Source organism: Micromys minutus (genome assembly GCF_963924665.1).
Source record: "Micromys minutus genome assembly, chromosome: 1".
In the NCBI taxonomy this organism is placed as follows: domain Eukaryota; kingdom Metazoa; phylum Chordata; class Mammalia; order Rodentia; family Muridae; genus Micromys; species Micromys minutus.
The window spans coordinates 69,737,193-69,756,816 of record NC_137969.1 but is presented as its reverse complement, the minus strand read 5'-3'; the positions used below and the strand labels follow the sequence as shown (position 1 = coordinate 69,756,816).

General features: G+C 40.2%; 1 protein-coding gene across 5 annotated transcripts in view; it reads left to right on the top strand.

The window, feature by feature from the left end:
* Positions 1-19,624, top strand: part of DCAF8 (DDB1 and CUL4 associated factor 8) — a 46,201-nt gene that overhangs the window by 6,635 nt on the left and 19,942 nt on the right. For all 5 annotated transcript variants that reach the window (XM_080935544.1, XM_080935543.1, XM_080935546.1 and 2 more), the window contains 2 exons: positions 11,412-11,479; positions 18,077-18,729. In XM_080935544.1, the coding sequence (XP_080791670.1) occupies positions 11,431-11,479; positions 18,077-18,729 (702 nt within the window). In that variant the 5' untranslated portion in view covers positions 11,412-11,430. The remainder of the gene's footprint in view (positions 1-11,411; positions 11,480-18,076; positions 18,730-19,624) is intronic.

Genomic DNA, 19,624 nt, shown 5'->3' with positions numbered 1-19,624 from the left:
ATTTTGCCTTCAAAGTACCTTAAAAGCTTGTTTTCCATGAAAGCTTTTCCTTTCTTCTCAAAAGTTATAATAGCACTTTATTTTTTGTTTTCTTTTTGAGACAGGGTCTCACTGTATAGCTCAGGCTGGTCTCAAACTTATGACTTATGATTGCAAGCCTCAGTCTCTTGTATTTATTTTTAGTGCTCTTGATACTTGTGTCTTTTGTATTATAGTTGTATAGTTATTTTTCTTAGTTGATTAGTTGACTATATAAAGGAGTGTGGATGCATTGTTTTTATTTGTAGCTTCTGCCAGGTGTGTGGTCCATTCCTTTAATTGCCAGTACTGGGGAAGCTGAAGCAGGCAGCATCTGGGAGTTTGAGCCCAGCCAGAAGTACATGTTGAGACTCTTCTTTTAAAAAAGAATAACATTAAAATAACAATATACTTTCAGCTTCTTCTGCCTGGTGCGGTCTTATGTACTTGTGCATGCCAGCAGTGGACTAGAAGGCGGTGCAGGAGGCTTACCCTCTGAGTGGATTACCCAGCACTAATGTACAATTGCATTCTCGTGCTGACAGATTTCTTCTGTACAGTAGGAAATAGAGGTTAATTTCCTGGATCCTGAAATACCCAGTTTTCTTCTGTTCTTGCATCTGGCTTCCCAAAGGAGAAGATAGTTATTTGTCCCATTTAAATATTTAATAATAGAAAGTAGCCCAAAGTCCTGCCTCCCATTAACATTTTGTCTGTCTGTCTGTTTATTGAGGTAGGGTCTCACTGTAGCCCTGGCTGTCCTGTAACTCACAGAGATTCACCTGCCTCTTAAGTACTAGGATCAAAGGTGTGTACCACCTGGCCCCATTTTATGCAATACAAATTTCTTGCTTTGAATTTCAGTGCTTTTAGGTTCTCTGGATAGTAAACTAGATTGTGTCTATCAGTATTAGTAGAAAATTGGCTTGGAGAATTATTTATTATGAAGATGAAGTTACTTAATATTAGAATATTAAAGTAAGAAAATGAATATTTCTCTGTGATAAATAACTAAGTTTGTTTTTTAAAGCATCTTTATTTTCATTTTTATTGTTTTTAGTTGGTTTTTTTTAATGAAAATGTAATTATATAATATTCTCTCTTCCCTTTTCTGCCCCCAACATCTCTCTGTACTCCTCCCCTCAAATTTACAGCCTCTTTTGTTAAATTGTTGTTTTACACACATCTCTAAATAGATAAACATAACCTCTTGGGTCCTTTTAACGTCACTTGTATGTTTATGTTCTTAGATCTGATTATTTGGTATTGAATAATGGGTTGTGGGTATTTCTCTTTGGAGGGCTTTCTCCCACACCCTTTTCTCTCCTGCCAGCTCTTTTGTTTCCTCCTTTTGTCTGTGCTGGGGCCTGGTGAGGGTTCCCATTCTATGTTTGCAAGTCTGTTGGTGTCACTCCTATGTAGTCATGCTGCTGAGACTTGGCAGTGTAGCAGCTTCTGAAATTTCTAGATCTAATCTGGTAGTAGAGAACAAGAGGCCATGTGGTGCCCAGCTTCAGCAGAGGGAAATACAACACAGTTCCTGCATTGCTCAGAGGATGGGAAGGAAAGATTGTAGGAACCAGAGGAGAATGAAAAACATTGTTTTTAGATTCATTTATTTATTTTATGTATGTGAGTATACTGTCACTGTCTTCAGATATACCAGAAGAGGGCATCTGATCTCACTACGAGTGGTTGGGAGCCTTCATGTGTGTAGTGGCTATTTCTGGTTGTCAACTTGACCATATCTGGAATGAACCACAATCCAGAATTGGGAGGCCCACCTTTGATCCTGATCTTGAGGCATAGAGGCTAAAAATCTTAGGAAACTAAAGCAAGGAGATCACTGAGTTCAAGGTCATCTGGGACACACCTTCAGTTGGAGACCTACATAAGGACCTTGGAACAAGGAAGGCTCTCTCTTTCTGCCTGCTTGCCTTGTGGGGCTTTGCCTGCTTGCCCTGTGGAACTGAGCGTCTGCTAGATCCTTGGATTTCCCAGCTGCTGCTGGCCATTGTTAGGGAATTAGACTACAGACTGTAAGTCACAATACCTTGCTATATAGGGACTATTCATAAGTTCTGTGACTCTAGAGAACCCTGACTAATACAGTGTGGTTGCTGGGAGTTGAACTCAGGACCTCTGGAAGAGCGGAGCCATCTCTCCAGCCTGGAAAATGAATCTTAAATGAGCTGGTTTTATATGAAAACAAGAATTGAGAATAAGGAAAGGATTCTGGGTGATGATGGGATCTAGAAAAGCAAATTTGTACTTTGGGTGGAGATTAGCCTTGAGTAGCTGTTCAGTTCTGATCAGTATGGGACATCCATCTTCTCAATGGGAACTGAGAATCCTGTGGCTTACAAATACCTGTCTCACTAATAATTGAACTTTTGGAAAATTACCTTTCAATTTCAGAAAACCTTACTTAATCTAAATATAGAAGTTTATATAGGAGAGCTTTCAGCTGCACAGCATAATGAGACATGGATTGGCTTGAGAGAATGCCGGGAAAATGTAAATCATAAGGCTAAAGGGCTGGAGAGATGCTTAAGAACACTGGCTGTTCTTCCAGAGGTTCTGAGTTCAATTCTCAGCAACCACATGGTAGCTCACAACCATCTGTAATAGGATCTGATGCCCTCTTCTGGTGTGTCTGAAGACAGCAACAGTGTCCTCACACACATAAAATAACTACTTTTTAAACAAAGGAATTAACTAAAACGGAGTTCTCAGTAAAAGGATGAAGAACGTTAGCCACCATGTATTACTTAGATGTTGATATTTGTGTCAAGCCCAAGGGAAAGTGCAGTTACCAGAGCAGTTTTTATAGGTCCTCGGCACCAGAGGATTTAAACTGAGTCTAAGAGAAGTTAAAAAAATGAAAAAACAAAAAACAAACAAAATAAAAACCCCGAAGAATGTCAATATTAAGGCACTGGAGGTGTAGCTTAATGGTGGTATATGATGATAATGCATGCATGAGCCCCTGAGCTCCATCTTCGGCATCAGTAAGTAAAGTTAAATTAATAGCTCTCTTGCTAGAAATACTTTGGGTTTTTAAAAAAAGATTTATTTACTATGTTTATATGAGTACATTCACTGTAGCTGTCTCAGACAGACCATAAGGAAGGCATCAGATCCCATTACAGATGGTTGTGAGCCACCGTGTGGTTGCTGGGAATTGAACTCAGGTTCTCTGGAAGAGCAGTCGGTGCCCTTAACCACTGAGCCATCTCTCCAGCCCCCTTTGGATTATTTTTTAAGCTTAGTATTAGTACTCACCAAAACAAAGTTAGAAGTTTTTATGTTGGATTTATCTTGCCATTTGTGCTGGTTGCTGATAAGTGCTTTAATTGTAAAAATTCTTCTAGTACTTTGACTCTTAGGTTAGGAGATGTGACATTTTACTCATTTGCTATGATGCATTGACCAGTACATAAGATCAATGCAAGTGTGAGACCAGCTTGGGCTTCGTGGTGAAATCTCGGCCACTCTCGGCTACGTGGTAATAACTTGTCTCAGAGACAAAACAAATCCCTCCTTCCAAAAAAAAGCTACTAGAGTAATAATAGGGATAATAACACAGCCTTGCTAGTTTAGTGGCTTAAAAATTTATATGTATATATGTATGTATTTGTATATTTATGTATGGTGTCCATAAAGGCATTGGATCCCTCAGTAGTTGGAGTTATAGGTGGTTGTCAGCTACCCAGTGTGGATTGTGGGGAACTAAACTTTGATCCTCTGCAAGAGCAATGTGTTCTTTTAACCACTGTGATACCTAACCAGCTTCAAATTTAGTGTGCTTAATTGTTAAGTCTTATCTGTTACGTAGCAATTTCCATGAGTTTTTCTTCACTCCTTTTTACCTACTTTTTATATACTGTATTTATTGAAGTGTAATTTACATATAGTAAAATTTTTTTTACAATTTTAGGTTGCCTGCTCTGACAAATGCTCAGACATTTATATAATGGCACTGTGTATGAGACATAGAACATTATATCCCCATCACTCCAGAAGCTTCTCTGCTTTGTGATCGGTTTACATTCTCTTCCACTGCCCCATTGAGCCCGAGCCGGTGTCTGCCTTAGTTTCATCTTTAAAGAAAGTTCCACAGATGGAATTCTATGATAACCCAGTATCATGATGTTTTGAGTTTAGTTTCTGATATGTAGCAAGGCAAACCTGAGCTCCATCCCCCTTTCGGGTTGTGACAATTAGCTCATGTCTGCCTGTTGTTTCTTAGAAGTTCGCCTGTGTGGACAGAACTTGAGTATGTTCATCTCTGACCCAGGTGAGGAACATTTAGTTATTTTTAGTGTTTTTAATGTATCTAAATAATATTGAAACATAATAGCTGTAGGTTTTGCTAATTCTGTGGACAGACATTTTTAGTTTTGGAGGTAGGGTTAATGCTTAGACGATGAGATTCTTGAATTATGTGGAAATTTATATTTTATTTAGGAAATTGGCAAAATGTTTTTTACAAACTGACTATACTATTTGGAATTTAAATAACAGTATATGAAACCTCTAGTTAATTTCTGTTTTGTCTATATTCAATATAAAGTAAATTTTTCTTTCTTTTTTTTTTAATTCTTTTATATGAGTACACTGTAGCTGTTTTCAGACACTCCAGAAGAGGGCATCAGATCCCATTACAGATGGTTGTGAGCCACCATGTGGTTGCTGGGAATTGAACTCAGAACCTCTGGAAGAACAGTCAGTGCTCTTTATCTCTCCAGGCCAGTAAAATTTTCTTAAAGTACTTTAACCATTCTGAAGATGGTTAGAGTAGTTTCAGTGGTTTGATTTTATTGTTTTCTAATTATTGATAATGTTCAGAACCTGTCCTCAAATGATCATTATATGTTGTAAAAAGTTTTTTTGTTGTTGTGGAATCTTTTTGTTTTTGAGGAAGGTCCCACTCTGTACACTGGCTGGCCTGACACCTACTGTGTAGACCAGGCTAGTCTTCAGTTCCCAGAGGTCTGCCTTCCAAGTGAGGTATGTCCCATCGTGCCAGGCTTTGGTAAATTGTTCAGTATATTTAGGCTGCCATCCATTTGTTTACTAGATATTTCTTTAACAGTCTATAGCTTATCTTTTTATTGTCTAGTCTTTTGGAGAGTCTTTTTCATTTCGCTAATAACTCCCAATTATTAATGTTAAAACTTTGCGGTTGTTTCCTGTCCTAAGAATAGTTACCTAATCAAAGTTTATAAAGATTATCTGTGGTGTTTTCTTTGTGAAGTTGTGCAAGTCTTTTGATTTATTTGCTTTTAGGGATGTTAGAGATTGAACCTAAAGTTTTTTGTGCTCTACCATTCATCTATATGCTACGCCTCATTTCCAGCTTGTGGGTAGTGTGCAGCTTAGGGGCTGAGGTTGTTTACACTGTGATATCCAATTATTCTAGCACGTGCGGTTTGTTATTGAGATCGTTCATCATCAGGGAAGCCCTGCCTTTTTTTTTTTTTTGTTTGTTTGTTTGAGCCAGAGTTTCTCTGTGTAGTTCTGGCTGTCCTGGAACACGCTCTGTTGACCAGCGTGGCCTCAAACTCAGAGGTTTTTGCTTTCTGAGTGCTGAGGCTAAAGGTGTGTGTGCCCCCAACAATTTTTAAATAAGAGATTCTTAGTTATTTTTTGCTTGAGTTTTAGTTGTTATTCTGTCATATAGCTAGCTAGAAATTTAAGGTGTTATTACTAAAACAGAAAAAACAAACTAGATCACTGGGATTTACTAATGAACTTGAAATAACACATCATCCCCACCCCCACCCCCATACTCAACAGTTTCCTCTTTAACCTTCACTTTGGCAGGAGTCATGGTTATTTTTAGAGTATAGGCAGTTGAGCGAATCTAAACTCCTGCAGCTACCTGAGACAGTGACCTCATCGGCTCCCTCAGCTAGAAGGGTTCCTCTGGACCAGATTTGACATGTTAATTGATCAGAGTGGAAACAGTTTTGGGTTATGTAATACATTGAAAAATGAAAACGATGGTTTTGGCTTGAATCAAATGGTATTTATCTTGTTGGTGAGTGGAAGAGATTCTGCAGTGGTTATGGGGTTTAAGTTGTAGGACACAGTTGTACTGTCTCTGCCTGCTTTAGTTTGACCAGTGTCTTAAAATGGCTCAGGCTGCTGTGCCAAAATACTAGTGACTGCTGGCTTAAAGAATTTTATTTCTTACAATTCTAAAGGATGAAGTCTAAGAGCGACATTGTGGATGGTTTCTGGTCGTGGCTGTCTTCTTGCTTATAGGTGTCTGCCTCCTCACTGTACCCTCACATGCCAGAAAGAAAGGGAGAAATACCTGTCACTTACAGTGGCACAGATCCCATCATGAGGATAGTCATTTTTATAACCTCATCTGAACCTGATTGTATCCTAAAGACTTCATCCATCGCTAGATACTGTCACATTAGAAATGACATTTTCAATGTAAGAATTGCAGGCAGTTACTATAGCTTCTGCAATAGAGTTGAATTGGTGATGTTTCATTTTGACTGAAATAGCTTCTCAATAATTCTCTCAGCTAGTTAGTTGTATTATTGTAATAATTCCTATAAGTGTGTGTGGGGGGGGAGCGGGACAAACACAAGATCGAACGAACAAGCATACATATTCCATAGCATTTGTGTTGTGGGCAGAGGCAAGCAGCCTCAGGTGGTGGCTGCCCTCAACTTCACCTTGTTTGTGGTGGGGTCTTTGTTGTTTACACCTGTGTCCACCAAGCTAACGAGACTGGAAGTTTCTGTGAGTTCTCTTAGTCTCTAGCTCCATTCTCCTAGGAACACTGGCATGACAGATGTGAGCTACCATAGCTTTTGCTGTGGGGGCCTGAGGATTCGAACACATTCTTAACATTTATGTGGCAAGCACTTTACCCACTAAACCTCTCCTCAACCCACAATTTCTTGGTTTTCTAGAGAAATAGTTTCCAAAATGAGAATTTATACACTCACTAAAGGATACATACGATCCAGTAGTATATAGAAAAGGAATGCTGAAATATTTATTTGGTATATATTCTAGAAAAATTAACACACCTTTTTAAAATTTTCTTTTTTTTTTTTTTTGTATGTGCTATGGTGAAATTGAGGAAGTTTGAGGACAATTTGCAGTTGTTCCACTAAGTGCATTTCAGGGTTCAAACTCAGATTTGCAAGCTTGGTGCTTGGTCAGGCACATTACTGAGCTATTTTGCTAGCCCTATTGCATTTTTTTAATTTATTTTTATTTTATTATTGTGTGTGTGGGTGTTTTTCCATGCCTGTGCATCCCATGCATTCCTGTTGCCTGTGGAGGCCAGAAGAGGGCATCCTGTTCCTTAGAGTCAGAGTTACAGACTGTTGTGAGCTATGTTGTGAGTTATGTGTGTGTGTTGATTTGTTTGGGGAACTGAACCTGGATCTTCTGAAAGAGCAGCCGATGCTCTAAAGCTCTGAACCATTTCTCCAGATCCCCTATTTTGTGTTTTTGAGATAGGGTTGTATTATGTAGCTTTGGCTGGCTGTTACTCAGTGTATAACCCAGGTTTGCCTCTAATTCTTAGTTTCTCAAGTGTTGGGATTACCCATCTGTGCTTCCATGTTTGTTGAACCTTAATATTTTATGCACTCTGATTATATGTGTATACATGCATATTGGGGGTAAATGCTCAGTTTACACTGAAGTTCATTAATAAAATTTTGATCATTGCCCCTTTCTGCATATATTTTAGCATAAAATGTTACTGATGTATAACATCTCTAGAATAAGTACAAGTTGAATATCCCTGACCTAAAGTGGTCAAGACCAGAAGCATTTGCCGTTTTGGCTTTTTCCCCCCAGACTGGTTATTTTAGCTTGATAATTCCGGGCTTAGCCCTAATCTACTGTTGTAACTGCAGGCCTGCTGCTTCTCACCTGTGTCCTCGGTTAGCTGCTGCTTCTCACCTGTGTCCTCAGTTAGCTGCTGCTTCTCACCTGTGTCCTCAGTTACCTTCTGCTTCTCACCTGTGTCCTCGGTTACCTGCTGCTTCTCTTGGTCACATGCTCATGCCACATCTCTCATGGCGGCTTCTTCCTCTCTGTGTTTTGGCTTTTTAGATTGTTGTTGCAGCATTGTGTGTTGAGCCCATCCTCATAGGGCTGTCTAAGCACTCTACTGTTAACCAATACTTCAACCCTAGATTTGGGAGTGTTTGCATATAAATAACATAAACATCTGAAATGCTCTAAAATTTGAAAGTGAGGATCATGTTAATTCTCAGAAAGTTTTACAATTTGGGGCATCTGGATACTTAAACTTAGATACACTCAATCTTCTTGTTTGTTTTTTGAGGCCATGGTCTCATGTAGCCCACACTGACTTTCATTTGTTATGTGTCTAAGGATAACCTTGAACTCATAGACCTGCCTTCACCTCCTAAGCATTGGATTTATAGGCATGTGCTATTATGCCCAGCTTTCAGTGTGTTATTTTATAGATGAAGAAAGCAAGGTCCAGTGATGGTCAGGAGCTTGTCAGGATGCAGTGGACTACTGGCTTCACTCAACTGCTAAATTCTTGAACTTCTACTTTTGTTGTTGTTTTGGTTTTTTGAGACAGGGTTTCACCGTGTAGCCCTGGCTGTTTGATTTGTAGACCAGGCTGCCCTTGAACTCACAAAGATCCACCTGTGATTTCTAAAGAGATCTACCTCCCGAGTGTGGTGATCAAAGGTGTGTTCCACTACTGTCTGGGATCTTTTACATTTTAGTTTGAGACTGATTTTGTTAAAATTTAATTTTTAGAAACTATCTGTTGTGGTTTGTTGCATAAGCATTCACAGGGTTTTTTTGATTCTGAGTTTAGTAATGAGATCTGTCAACTTCATAAAGAAAATCCTTTTTTTAAGTCCCTTAAGTCATTTTCTCTTCCAGAAGACTACATTGTACACTCTGGATAGGAGTTGGACATTATGGCTTCTTTTCCCTACTTCTCAGAGCCAGGTCATCATAGAGACTAGGAAAGCAGATACCTTTTTAGAGAACTGTGACAACTCTACATGCTCCGGGCCGCCTGAGGCTATTTAGTTATGAGAATGGTTTTGGGGAGCTGCTGTTTTATCCTCTGCAAATGGATAATAGTGGGGTGAGAATGTGATGTGGTAGACCGTTTAATTCTAGAAGTGGAAAAACATTCTCATCTACTCCTACTTTGCCATAATAGCAGTGGTCTGCTTTATTTATGATCAGTAGTGGAATAACTTTCCTTATTTCTTAAGATTTTATAATCTAGTTTTTTTAAACTGTAGATTCAGAGTGGGGAAATTACTGAGATGCTAAAGAATATAGTGACTATTGAGAGACAAAACCAAGAGTTGTGTGGAAAATACTTTTACCAGAATACATCAACATGGGGTGGGAGAGATGGCTCAGGTTAAGAACACTTACTCAACTGACAGAGGACCTTGGTTTTTTTCTCAGCATCCACATGATGGCTCACAAACCATTCATAACTCCATTTCCAGGGGATTCAACATCTTCTAACTTTCTCAGGCACCTGAACATTCATGGTGCACAGAAATACATGCATGCATACATACATGCATACATAAAGGAAAAAACCTCACACATAAATCTTTATTTAAAATAAATAATGTATATTTATTTGTATATGTATCAAAGAGAAAAGAAGCAATTTGTGGTGGCCTGCAGCTATTATCCAAGCACTGGGGAATCTGAGGCAGAAGGGTTCCCTGTGAATTTGAGGCCATCCTGTGGTACAGAGTGAGACCTGGTCTCAAACAAGAAATGAGAGGAATAAAATAGTCTGCTCTAGAAGTGGCTCCTATTTCTGTCTACTTTTCACACCTTGAATTGTGCTGGGCTTCGTCATCCTGTTCAGGTGCTTTCTCAGATTCAGTACTGGGTTTTTTTTGTTTGTTTGTTTGTTTTGCCTTTTTGTCTGTGTTTTTTTTTTTTTTTGTTTGTTTTTCTTCAGTATTTCTGCTTCCCCATGGTGGCCTTTCATTAGTTTTGGGCAGTTGTCTCTGCAGAGAACAAGTTTTTGTTTTTTTAGTGAAACAGCATAGGTTTCTGTGAAGGAGAGAAGCAGAGAGAGTGTATAAGGATGGGCTCCTATGGTGATTGTTAGGGGAATGAAAAGGCTGTTGAAAGATAGGAGGATGGTGCCTGGGCACTTGGTCTTGGATCATAATCATACTTTGTCTTCTACCACTGCCTTTTGTTTAAGACACTGAAAGGGCTAAACAAAACTCTGGCATGAATAATACTATTCTTTGCTCTTTGGAGTTTGCTGGAGGTGGCAATAAGGCCCTGGAGAGGGTAGAAGAGTTATAACAGCCTTAAAGAAATGAGATGTTCCCTAGTTCTAGTTAGGGCTTTGCTACAGAGGTAAGACTGATGAAAATGTGTAGAATTCGTTGAAGTGATGTTTGCTACTATGTAAAATGAGCTGAGATGGTTTAATGGGACTTTGCTTTTATACATCTTTGTATGGCCAATCTGGTCATCTCCTAAGTCTGGGCTCAAGGTTATTTCTTGATGGTAAGATACTCCTGGATTTGGGCTGGAGAGATGGCTCAGCTGTTAAAGGCTAGGCTCACAACCAAAAATATAAGATACTCCTGGGTTCAAATTCCATCTTTGCTTATAATTTTTCTTGTTTGTTTGTTTGTTTATTCATTTTTGAGACAGGTTTCTTTCTGTAGCCCTCCTTGACTGTTTTAGAAGTCAAGACCAGGATGGCCTTGAGCTTACAGAGATCTGCCTGTTTCTGCTTTCCCTGAGTGCTGATATGAAAGATGTGTACTACTACCTCCTGGTTCTGCTTATAATCTTTGCTTATCATGGGTTTGACACTGTGTATCTGAGCGACCAAAGGTCAGGATTTTTTCCCCATAGCTTGATTCTTCCATTGATTTGTATGTGAAATGAGTGAGATTCAGAATCTTGTTCATTTAGTGAAAACAGATGCTTTACAGAGTCTATGGAAACATGTCTGTCACCTACAGTGGGATTCTTGTTCCTAGGGCAGTGCTGAGTGGCTTCTGTGTGATTTGAGACTTAGCTAGCAACATGTTGTTAAGATGTATGCCTACTGTTTCAAGCTTTAGGTCAGATCCTTCCTTCCCATCTGAAGAACACTATTCTTCTACTCAGTAAGAAAGTAGAGAGGTGGCAGTGACCTCCCTTCAAGTATGTTTCTTTATGGAATTACATCCAGGGAAGCCGGGTATGGGGCTTATCAACAGAATAGCTTGTTAAGTGTACACATAAAAAAGATTCGTTCTTATGAAAATGGTAAAACACGAACTGTTAAATCTTTGTCTATTTTATTAACTTTCCCAGGGACTTTTCTAATTATTTTATTTTCTTCTTCCCAAATCCAGGCTGGCTACCCTATTCAAGATGTCCACTAAAAGGCCCAACAGAGATGGGCGAACAGATTTAGCTAATGGTAAGAGGGTGAAAACAGGTGGGACTCTCTTTACTGTTAGCTGAGGTCTCCCACCTTTTCCTAAGGGAGAGTGGAGACCTGAATTTAGTGGGACAGAGGAGCTCTTTGTGTGTTGACTGCGTATGGGAAAGTACACAGGAATCACCTTGTATTGTCTGCCCACTTTTACTACTTCAAACTTATGGTTTCAGAAAATCAATATAGAGATATATTTCTTTCCTTTAAATTTTTTTTTCTAATGTGTGTGATTATTTTGCCTTCATGAATGTCTTTGTACCACTTTTGTGCCTAGTCTTGCAGAGGCCAGAATAGGACATTAGATTCCTTGGAACTGGAGTTACAGACAGCTGTGAGCCACATGTGGGTGCTGGGAATTGAATCTGGCTCCTCTGAAAGATCAGTCAGTGCTCTTAACTGCTGGGCCATCTCTCCAGCCCCAGAGATGCATTTCTAAAAGGCCACATGGTTTGTGTTTTTGAAAGTTTGTTTATAGACAGGTAGACTAAGGAAAAAAGTGGAGGGAGTTTGGGGGAAGTTGAGGTCCCTCTGTTGCTTGAGATGTCTGTTTCTATGTTAGATAATAGTTTCAGAGAATAAGAAATGAATCTACTAGTCTGGGAGTGTGCCTCAATGATAAGAGTACATGGGACCTTTGGTTCAGTCTTCAGTGCCAAAAAGGCAGACAGAGTCAGAAAAGGGTTAAACGCAAACTATCTAGAATTGGGTCTTTCTTCCATCCCTTTATATTGGGCTTAGTTAAAAGAAACAGGATTCTGGGCTGGAGAGATGGCTCAGAGGTTAAGAGCACTGACTGCTCTTCCAGAGGTCCTGAGTTCAATTCCCAACAACCACATGATGGCTCACAACCATCTGGGATCCAATGTCCTCTTCTGGTGTGTCTGACAGCTACAGTGTACTCATATACATAAAATAAATAAATCTTAAAAAAAATTAAAAAAAAAAAAGAAACAGGATTCTAAAGAAATTTTAGAGGTGTGTGTGTGTGTGTGTGTGTGTGTGTGTGTGTACACATGTGTACATGCACATAAATTCACGCATTCTGAGGATCAAAACTTGGACATGACAGGCAACTTCTCTGCTACAGGTCTGTATCTCTAGCTTATAGGTATATTTTTAATTCTAGCTTGTTTATTAGCTACATTGGAAATTAGGAAACTAGTTTCCAAACCTGCCTGCCACTTGGTTTTGTAAAGAGTTTTATTGGGGTACTTGCTGCCTAAGCTTGAGGACTTAGAGACCAGGTGGGCATGATGGCCCACATGTAATTTCAGCCCCAGAAAGTGGAAAGAGGAGAGAATCTGAGTAAGCAAGCTTGATAGATTAACTGTAAGGTGGAAAGTAATGGACCTTATACCTTTTCACATATGCTTGTGACCCTCTGGCATATACTCAAAAGTTAAGAAAGGTTCACTAAAATATAATCATACCCATTTATGTACTATCTTTGAGCTACTTTTGTGCAAGTGAGATCTAGTAGTTATTACAGTGCTAAATGACTTTCTGTACTTATGTTTACCCTCTGGGCTTGTTCAGAAAACAATTTGCCAGGTTTTAAGCTAGATCGGCTAGATCTTAAGTCAGTGACTCCTGGGCCCCTTTCCAAGTTTGTGGTACACTCTGTCTCATATTAATGTGCTACCACCTTCAAAGTCTGCATTTGTTAGTCACAAAACATAAATATAAACTTTATATTACACTTACATATTCAGTGTCATGTGTGCTGTGGTACTTTAGTAGAATCAGGTTCTTCTATCCTGTGGGCCTGGAAGCTCAAAATTTATATTGTCAGGCTTGGTGACAAGTGCCTTTACCTGCTGGGCCATCTTGCTGGCCTTCATTGATCATAATTTTAACAGTAAATTCTAGAAGTTTGGGGTTTTACTTTTGCTTGCATCCAAGGCTCTGTTACATGTGAGCTGGAGCATGTAATCCAGAACCTTGCACACACTGAAAGGTGCTCTACCATTAAGCTGTACCCTCAGCCCTAGATGCGGCGTTTTTATCTCCTTACCACCCTGAAGCCTAGGCCCAGTTGCACTTAAACACATATATCATATCTGCTTCTTAAGTTCAGGTTTCTGTGGGTCTTCCCACACATGTACTTTTCTTCTATGTTCTAGCTCAGTTTTTATACTATTATGCTCTTTGGTGGGCTTTTGTGTTGTTCAGCCTTCTCTTGTTACTTCAAAGAAAACACTTCTGTTTTCTGTGTTAGGCTTTGCCTCAGAGTTCACTGAAAAGAGGTTTTATTTCTTCAACAGATTTAACAAATGAATGCTGCAACCCAGACAACCACACAGTCTGAGGTGCTCTGGCATTAGAGCATTAGACCTGGACCCAAGTAGCTTACACTAGAGTGACACAGTTGGTTTGCCTCCCTCTGCTGATTTACTTGTCAGGTCAAACGTGTGCTCATCTGAGGAAAGGAGCAACAGTAAGCAGTGCTCTAGTGGTTTAAACTCTTTCTTCCCTCCATTTTTCCAAACCTAACCTTAGGTTGGAAATTGTGCTTGTATTGAGTATAACCATTGTTCAATTGCTCATCACATGATGTCTTTGCTAGATACCAGTAAAGCATTTAATTGTAAGCACTGGAAGCCACCTGTATGTAGCTGCCAAGATAACAGTTCCAGACTATACCAAGCTTCTCAAGAACTGTTTAGAGTATAGCCCTGCTTTTTATCAGCTTCTTGTATGTTTCTTGATAGAACTGTTTGATCACCCAATCAAGAGACTGAAAGTTTGTGTCTAAATTGTATGAACATTTTAAGTTAGAGTTGGGTGTGTAGCTTCAGTGGCAGAGCTCTTCCAAGCAAGTACAGGGCATTAAGTCTGATCCCTGACATGGAAGAAAAGGAAAAGATTATTTTTAATAAACTAGATTTGGTGATTTGTGCCCATATTCCTAATAGTTAAGAAGCTAAAATGGGAATATTTGTGAGTTTGAGGCTAGGTGGGCCATATAATGAGACTACTTAAAGACTAGCTAGTTGAAGTTAAAATATTTGCTAGAAAAGGGGTGAGAACCTATGTAAGTGATCATAATGACCAGCTTAAAATTCTTCAAGTCACCTTTTCCTGGGTTTTAAGAACCAGTAGATTGGCTAGTAACAGCTCAGTGAATAATAAGGTTGTTTGCCACCTGGTTGATGACTGAGTTTGATCCTAGAAACTCACATGGTAGAAGGAAAGGACTCATTCAGGTTGTTCTTTTATGACCACACATACACTAAATAAGTAAATGCCATGGTAACAAAAAGAGATCTTTCTGAAAGAAAGCAGTTTAGCGGCAGGAGGTCCGTGTTTTCCTGACTTGGGAAATGGCAGAGGCCATTGTGCTTTCTTGTCATTTATTTACCATCTTCCAAACACAAGGATGACATAGCAGTCCTCCCTGAGAAATCTTCTGAGATCTCTCTGTAACTGCTTAGGTTTTTTTCTATGCCTGACCTAGCTCTGAATAATGATACAGAGGCATAGGTTTATTCGAAGTGCTTATGGCCTTAAGCAAACTTGCTCCCCCAATTAGCTCTTATGTTAACCCATTTATGCTCATCCTAAGTTCTGCCATATAGCTGATCTTGGTGGCGAATCTCCTGTGTCTCTCTCTTTCCTAGAGTTCCTCTCTGGGAGGATGTCTTACCTGTTATCTTGTGCCTTTATTAACAGGCTGTGCCTTTTTACACATTGGACAAGATATTCTTACATTGTTCAACTGAGATAGGCCTTAATCAAACAGAACATAGCCTGAAGCCAGATGTGGTGCACAGTGTAGTGGTGCACAGTGTATACCTGTAATCCCAGCACTCAGGAAGTAAAAAAGATACCACAGTTGGAGGTCAGCCTGGTCTACTTAATGAGTTCTAGGCAAACCAGGTAGGTTATCTTTGAGGCCCTGTCTCAAACAGGGCAGAATCTAAAGTAGTTACATCACACACACACACCTTTTTTTCTAAAGAAACATTGTAAAAATTTATTCTTTTCGCAATTTCATGCATGCATAAAATATATCTTGACCATATCCACCCTGTTTTTCCCATTTCCTCTGACCCCTCTCACATCTCTTCCTCCAACTTTCATATTGTCATTCTCTCTCTCTCTCTCTCTCTCTCTCTTTTTTTTTTAAATAACCCACTAGATTTGGAGTGGGGACAATCTACCAGTTGCTGTACCCCTGAAGAAAGGTGACTCCCTTTCCCCTGCAGCCATCATTTGCCAATACTTGTTCTATGATACAGGGCATCATAAGCACTCCCCCAGTTATTCTGGAATCCTAATTGACTTGACCTTGTGCGGGTCACATGCAGGTAACCACAGCCGTGAGTTCATTAGTGCAGTGGTTGTCTTGTCTAAAAGAAAACAGTTCTTAGTGTTTCTCCCCATTCTCCAGCTCTTTTATTCTTGCTGCCCCTTTTGTGATATTCTCTGAGCCTTAATAGGGAGTTTATATAAATGTTTTATTTATGATTAAGCACTGAATAGCCATTTATTCTTAGTGCCTTGACCAAATTATAAGTCTGTGTTAACCATGGCTCACTGCAAAAAAGAAGGAACTCATATCTGTGAATATAAACATTGATATTTAGGAGGCAGTTTGACATGTTCACTTTTCAGTGAAACAACAATAATAGGTTTTCCCCTAGGACCTATGGATTTCTTGAGCCATGACCTTTTGACTAGGTTTATTAGGTGTAAATCCCCTCCTATGAAGCGCTCCCATCTGAGCAACCTCAGGAAGCAGTTGGTTATCCCTGTGACACTTGTGCCGCTGTAGAATCATCTTCGGTCGACAGTATTGTGCATCCATGCTCTAGCATTGCATAGAAATAGTGGTGCTTTTTGTTTTGTTTTGTTTTGTTTTTGAGACAGGTCTCACTATGTATCTTTGCCTGCCCTGGAGTTTATTATATGTAGACCAGGCTGGCCTCAAACTAATGGAGATCCACCTGCCTTTGCCTCCCAAGTGCTGGGATTAAAGGTGTTTGCCACCATGCCTGGCCATTGGTGTATTTTTAAAATTTGGAGAAGAGGGACTTATTGTATGCATATGGGTGTTTTGCCTGAATGTATGTCTTTGCACCATGTACATGCATGCCTGAAAAGGCAAGGGGGCATTGTATCCTCTGGGACTGAGATACAGGTGTGTGTGTAGATGCTGGCAATCAAACCCAGGTTCTCTAGAAGAGCAGTCAGTGCTCATAGTCATATATGAACATAGCTGTGTTCAGCCCATTGGCGTTTCTTCTCACCAAGCACCCACTCTTCAGCCAGCAAGGAGGGATGGCCAGACTAGTTCTAGCTTGATCTTTCTGTCCTGTAAAGAAACTGTATGGTTTCTTTAGCAGTAGACTTTTACCATCTAGTTTTGGTAGACAGCTAACAGCAAAAGTCAGTGTTATTTTGGGGTCATCACTTGACTGTAACCTTCTAGGGAAGTATACCATGATCGGCATTGAGATTTTCATTATTAACCTGTGTCTGAGAAGCAGAGCATCTCCATTCAAAACATTTAATTTTAATTAGCTTACAAAATTGTTTCTATAAGGCTCCTCATATATTCTTAGTGTTAGTTAACACACCTTCTACTCCCTCCTCTCCATCTTCCTCGACAGGCCCTTTCCTTCCTTAACTCTTTCTTTTTAAAAAAATATTTATTTATTTATTATACATAAGTACACTGTAGTTGTCTTCAGACACACCAGAAGAGGGCATCAGATCTCATTACAGATGGCTGTGAGCCACCATGTGGTTGCTGGGAATTAAACTCAGGACCTCTGGAAGAGCAGTCAGTGCTCTTAACCGCTGAGCCATCTCTCCAGCCCCTTCCTTAACTCTTTAAGGCTTAGTACTGCCACTGTCTACTCTCAGTGTGTTTTAGCTCCGCCTCTTCTTAGGGACTCTGCTTTTCACACCATATGAACCCTTTCTAGTTTCCTGACCTGTACAGATACTCAAAACTAAACACCAAGTTATAAAATTTTGAAGCCAGGGTTCTCCATAAGAAAGAGTGATGATATGTTTTCTTTACAGACCCAAGTTACTGCACAGGCACACTTCTCAGATAGTGTTCCAGTCTCCGCATCTTTCTGAGTTTTGGTTTTTGTGAGACTTGGTTTTTTTATGTATATAACCTTGACTGGCTTTGAACTTGGGGTAGTCCTCCTGTCTCTGCCTTCTGAGAATGGGAATTACCGGTGTATGCCTCCATGCCAAGTACCTGTCCAGCCTTGATCTTCTTATTCTGGAAGTTAAGACAAAGGAACCAAGATTTCTGCTCAGAAGTTTTCCCAGTCTCCTTTTTTGAAACATGAAGCCCAAGCTGGCCCTAAATTTGCTGAAGATGACCTTGAACTCTTAGATCGTCCTGCCTCTATTTACCAAGTACTTGGATTACAGGCATGAATCAGCATGCCTGGCTAGAAATTATTCTTTATAAACATTTGGAAAGTAAACACATGTACTAAAATTTGTTTTAAGTTTTTAGTGTAGATTTTTGGACCAAGTTGGAAAATCTTTCTGATCACTGTCCTAACCGTTTTTCCTTATTTTTCTCTGCATCTATCCACTAATGTTCAGGAAGCCTGTCTAGCAGTCCAGAGGAGATGTCTGGAGCTGAAGAGGGGAGGGAAACATCCTCAGGGATTGAAGTAGAGGCATCAGACCTGAGTTTGAGCTTGACTGGGGATGATGGTGGCCCCAACCGTACCAGCACAGAAAGCCGTGGCACAGACACCGAGAGCTCAGGTGAAGAAAAGGACTCTGACAGCATGGAGGACACAGGCCATTATTCCATCAATGATGAAAACCGAGTTCATGACCACTCAGACGAGGAGGAGGAAGAACCACCTCGGCACCGTGTACAGCGCAAACGGGCCAGCCGTGACCAGGACTCATCAGATGATGAGCGAGCCCTGGAAGACTGGGTATCTTCAGAGACAACAGCTTTACCCCGACCTCGCTGGCAAGCCCTTCCTGCCCTTCGGGAGCGGGAATTGGGTTCAAGTGCTCGCTTCGTGTATGAGGCTTGTGGAGCGAGAGTCTTTGTACAGCGTTTCCGCCTGCAGCATGGGCTTGAGGGCCATACCGGTTGTGTGAATACCTTGCACTTTAACCAGCGTGGCACCTGGCTGGCCAGTGGCAGTGATGACCTGAAGGTGGTAGTGTGGGATTGGGTGCGGCGGCAGCCAGTACTGGACTTTGAGAGTGGCCACAAAAGTAATGTCTTCCAGGTAAGGCATAGAGATATAACAGCAACTGAGAAAATGAAGCGTGAGGTAGACAACTGAGTTGTTGCCTAGAGCAGAAGTTACTCGTAAGTTGTGATTGGAGTGAGATGCCAGGACTTGATCCAGCTTTGACTCCATAGAAACACACTGAGAGACATATGGAAGCCTTTTGTTTCCTTGCATGTCACATCAGGACTTTTGTGAAGTCGAATACGGATAGAATACTTGAAATTCATAAAGGTGCATTGACACAAGGCAGTGGAGCAGTGTAGTAGGGAGCATAGGCTCCTGAAGCAAACTGTTCAGTTTCAGATCCTCGCCCTATGGTTTGGACAATTTAATTTGTGTACCTATAAGATAGGGCTTGTACCACATCTTGCCAGCATGTGCGTAGATTGGGAGTGTAGCTCAGTAATGCAGCACATGCTGAGACTCTTGGGTTTTCCCCAATACTGTAAAAGAGAAAGTAAACAAAGGAAGCTAAGCAGGTAGATTCATTGCTAGCATTTAATTACATAGGATAAGATTTGGCTGATAATGATTATTCTGTGAAATGACTGCACCCCAGTCCCATGCTCCACACTGATAACAGACACTCATCCATGAGAATGATCTTTTTCTTTAACATTCTTTCTAGGTTTCTTTCCTTTCGTGGAAAATTTAGGTTTGAAGATCGTCCTTGTTTGTTTCTTGCTTTTCTCCCCCTGTAAGGCATAATTGTAGTTTACCATCATGTTGAATCTTGTAGTGTTCCCTTCCAGAGCCATCTGGAATGCACTTTTATGTCACAAGTGATTTTCTTTCTCTTCCTTTTACTTCTGGAAGGATTTGTACACAGAGCAGAAAAAGCACATCCTAGTTGTACATGGGAAGGTGACAAGGGCTCATCACACATTCT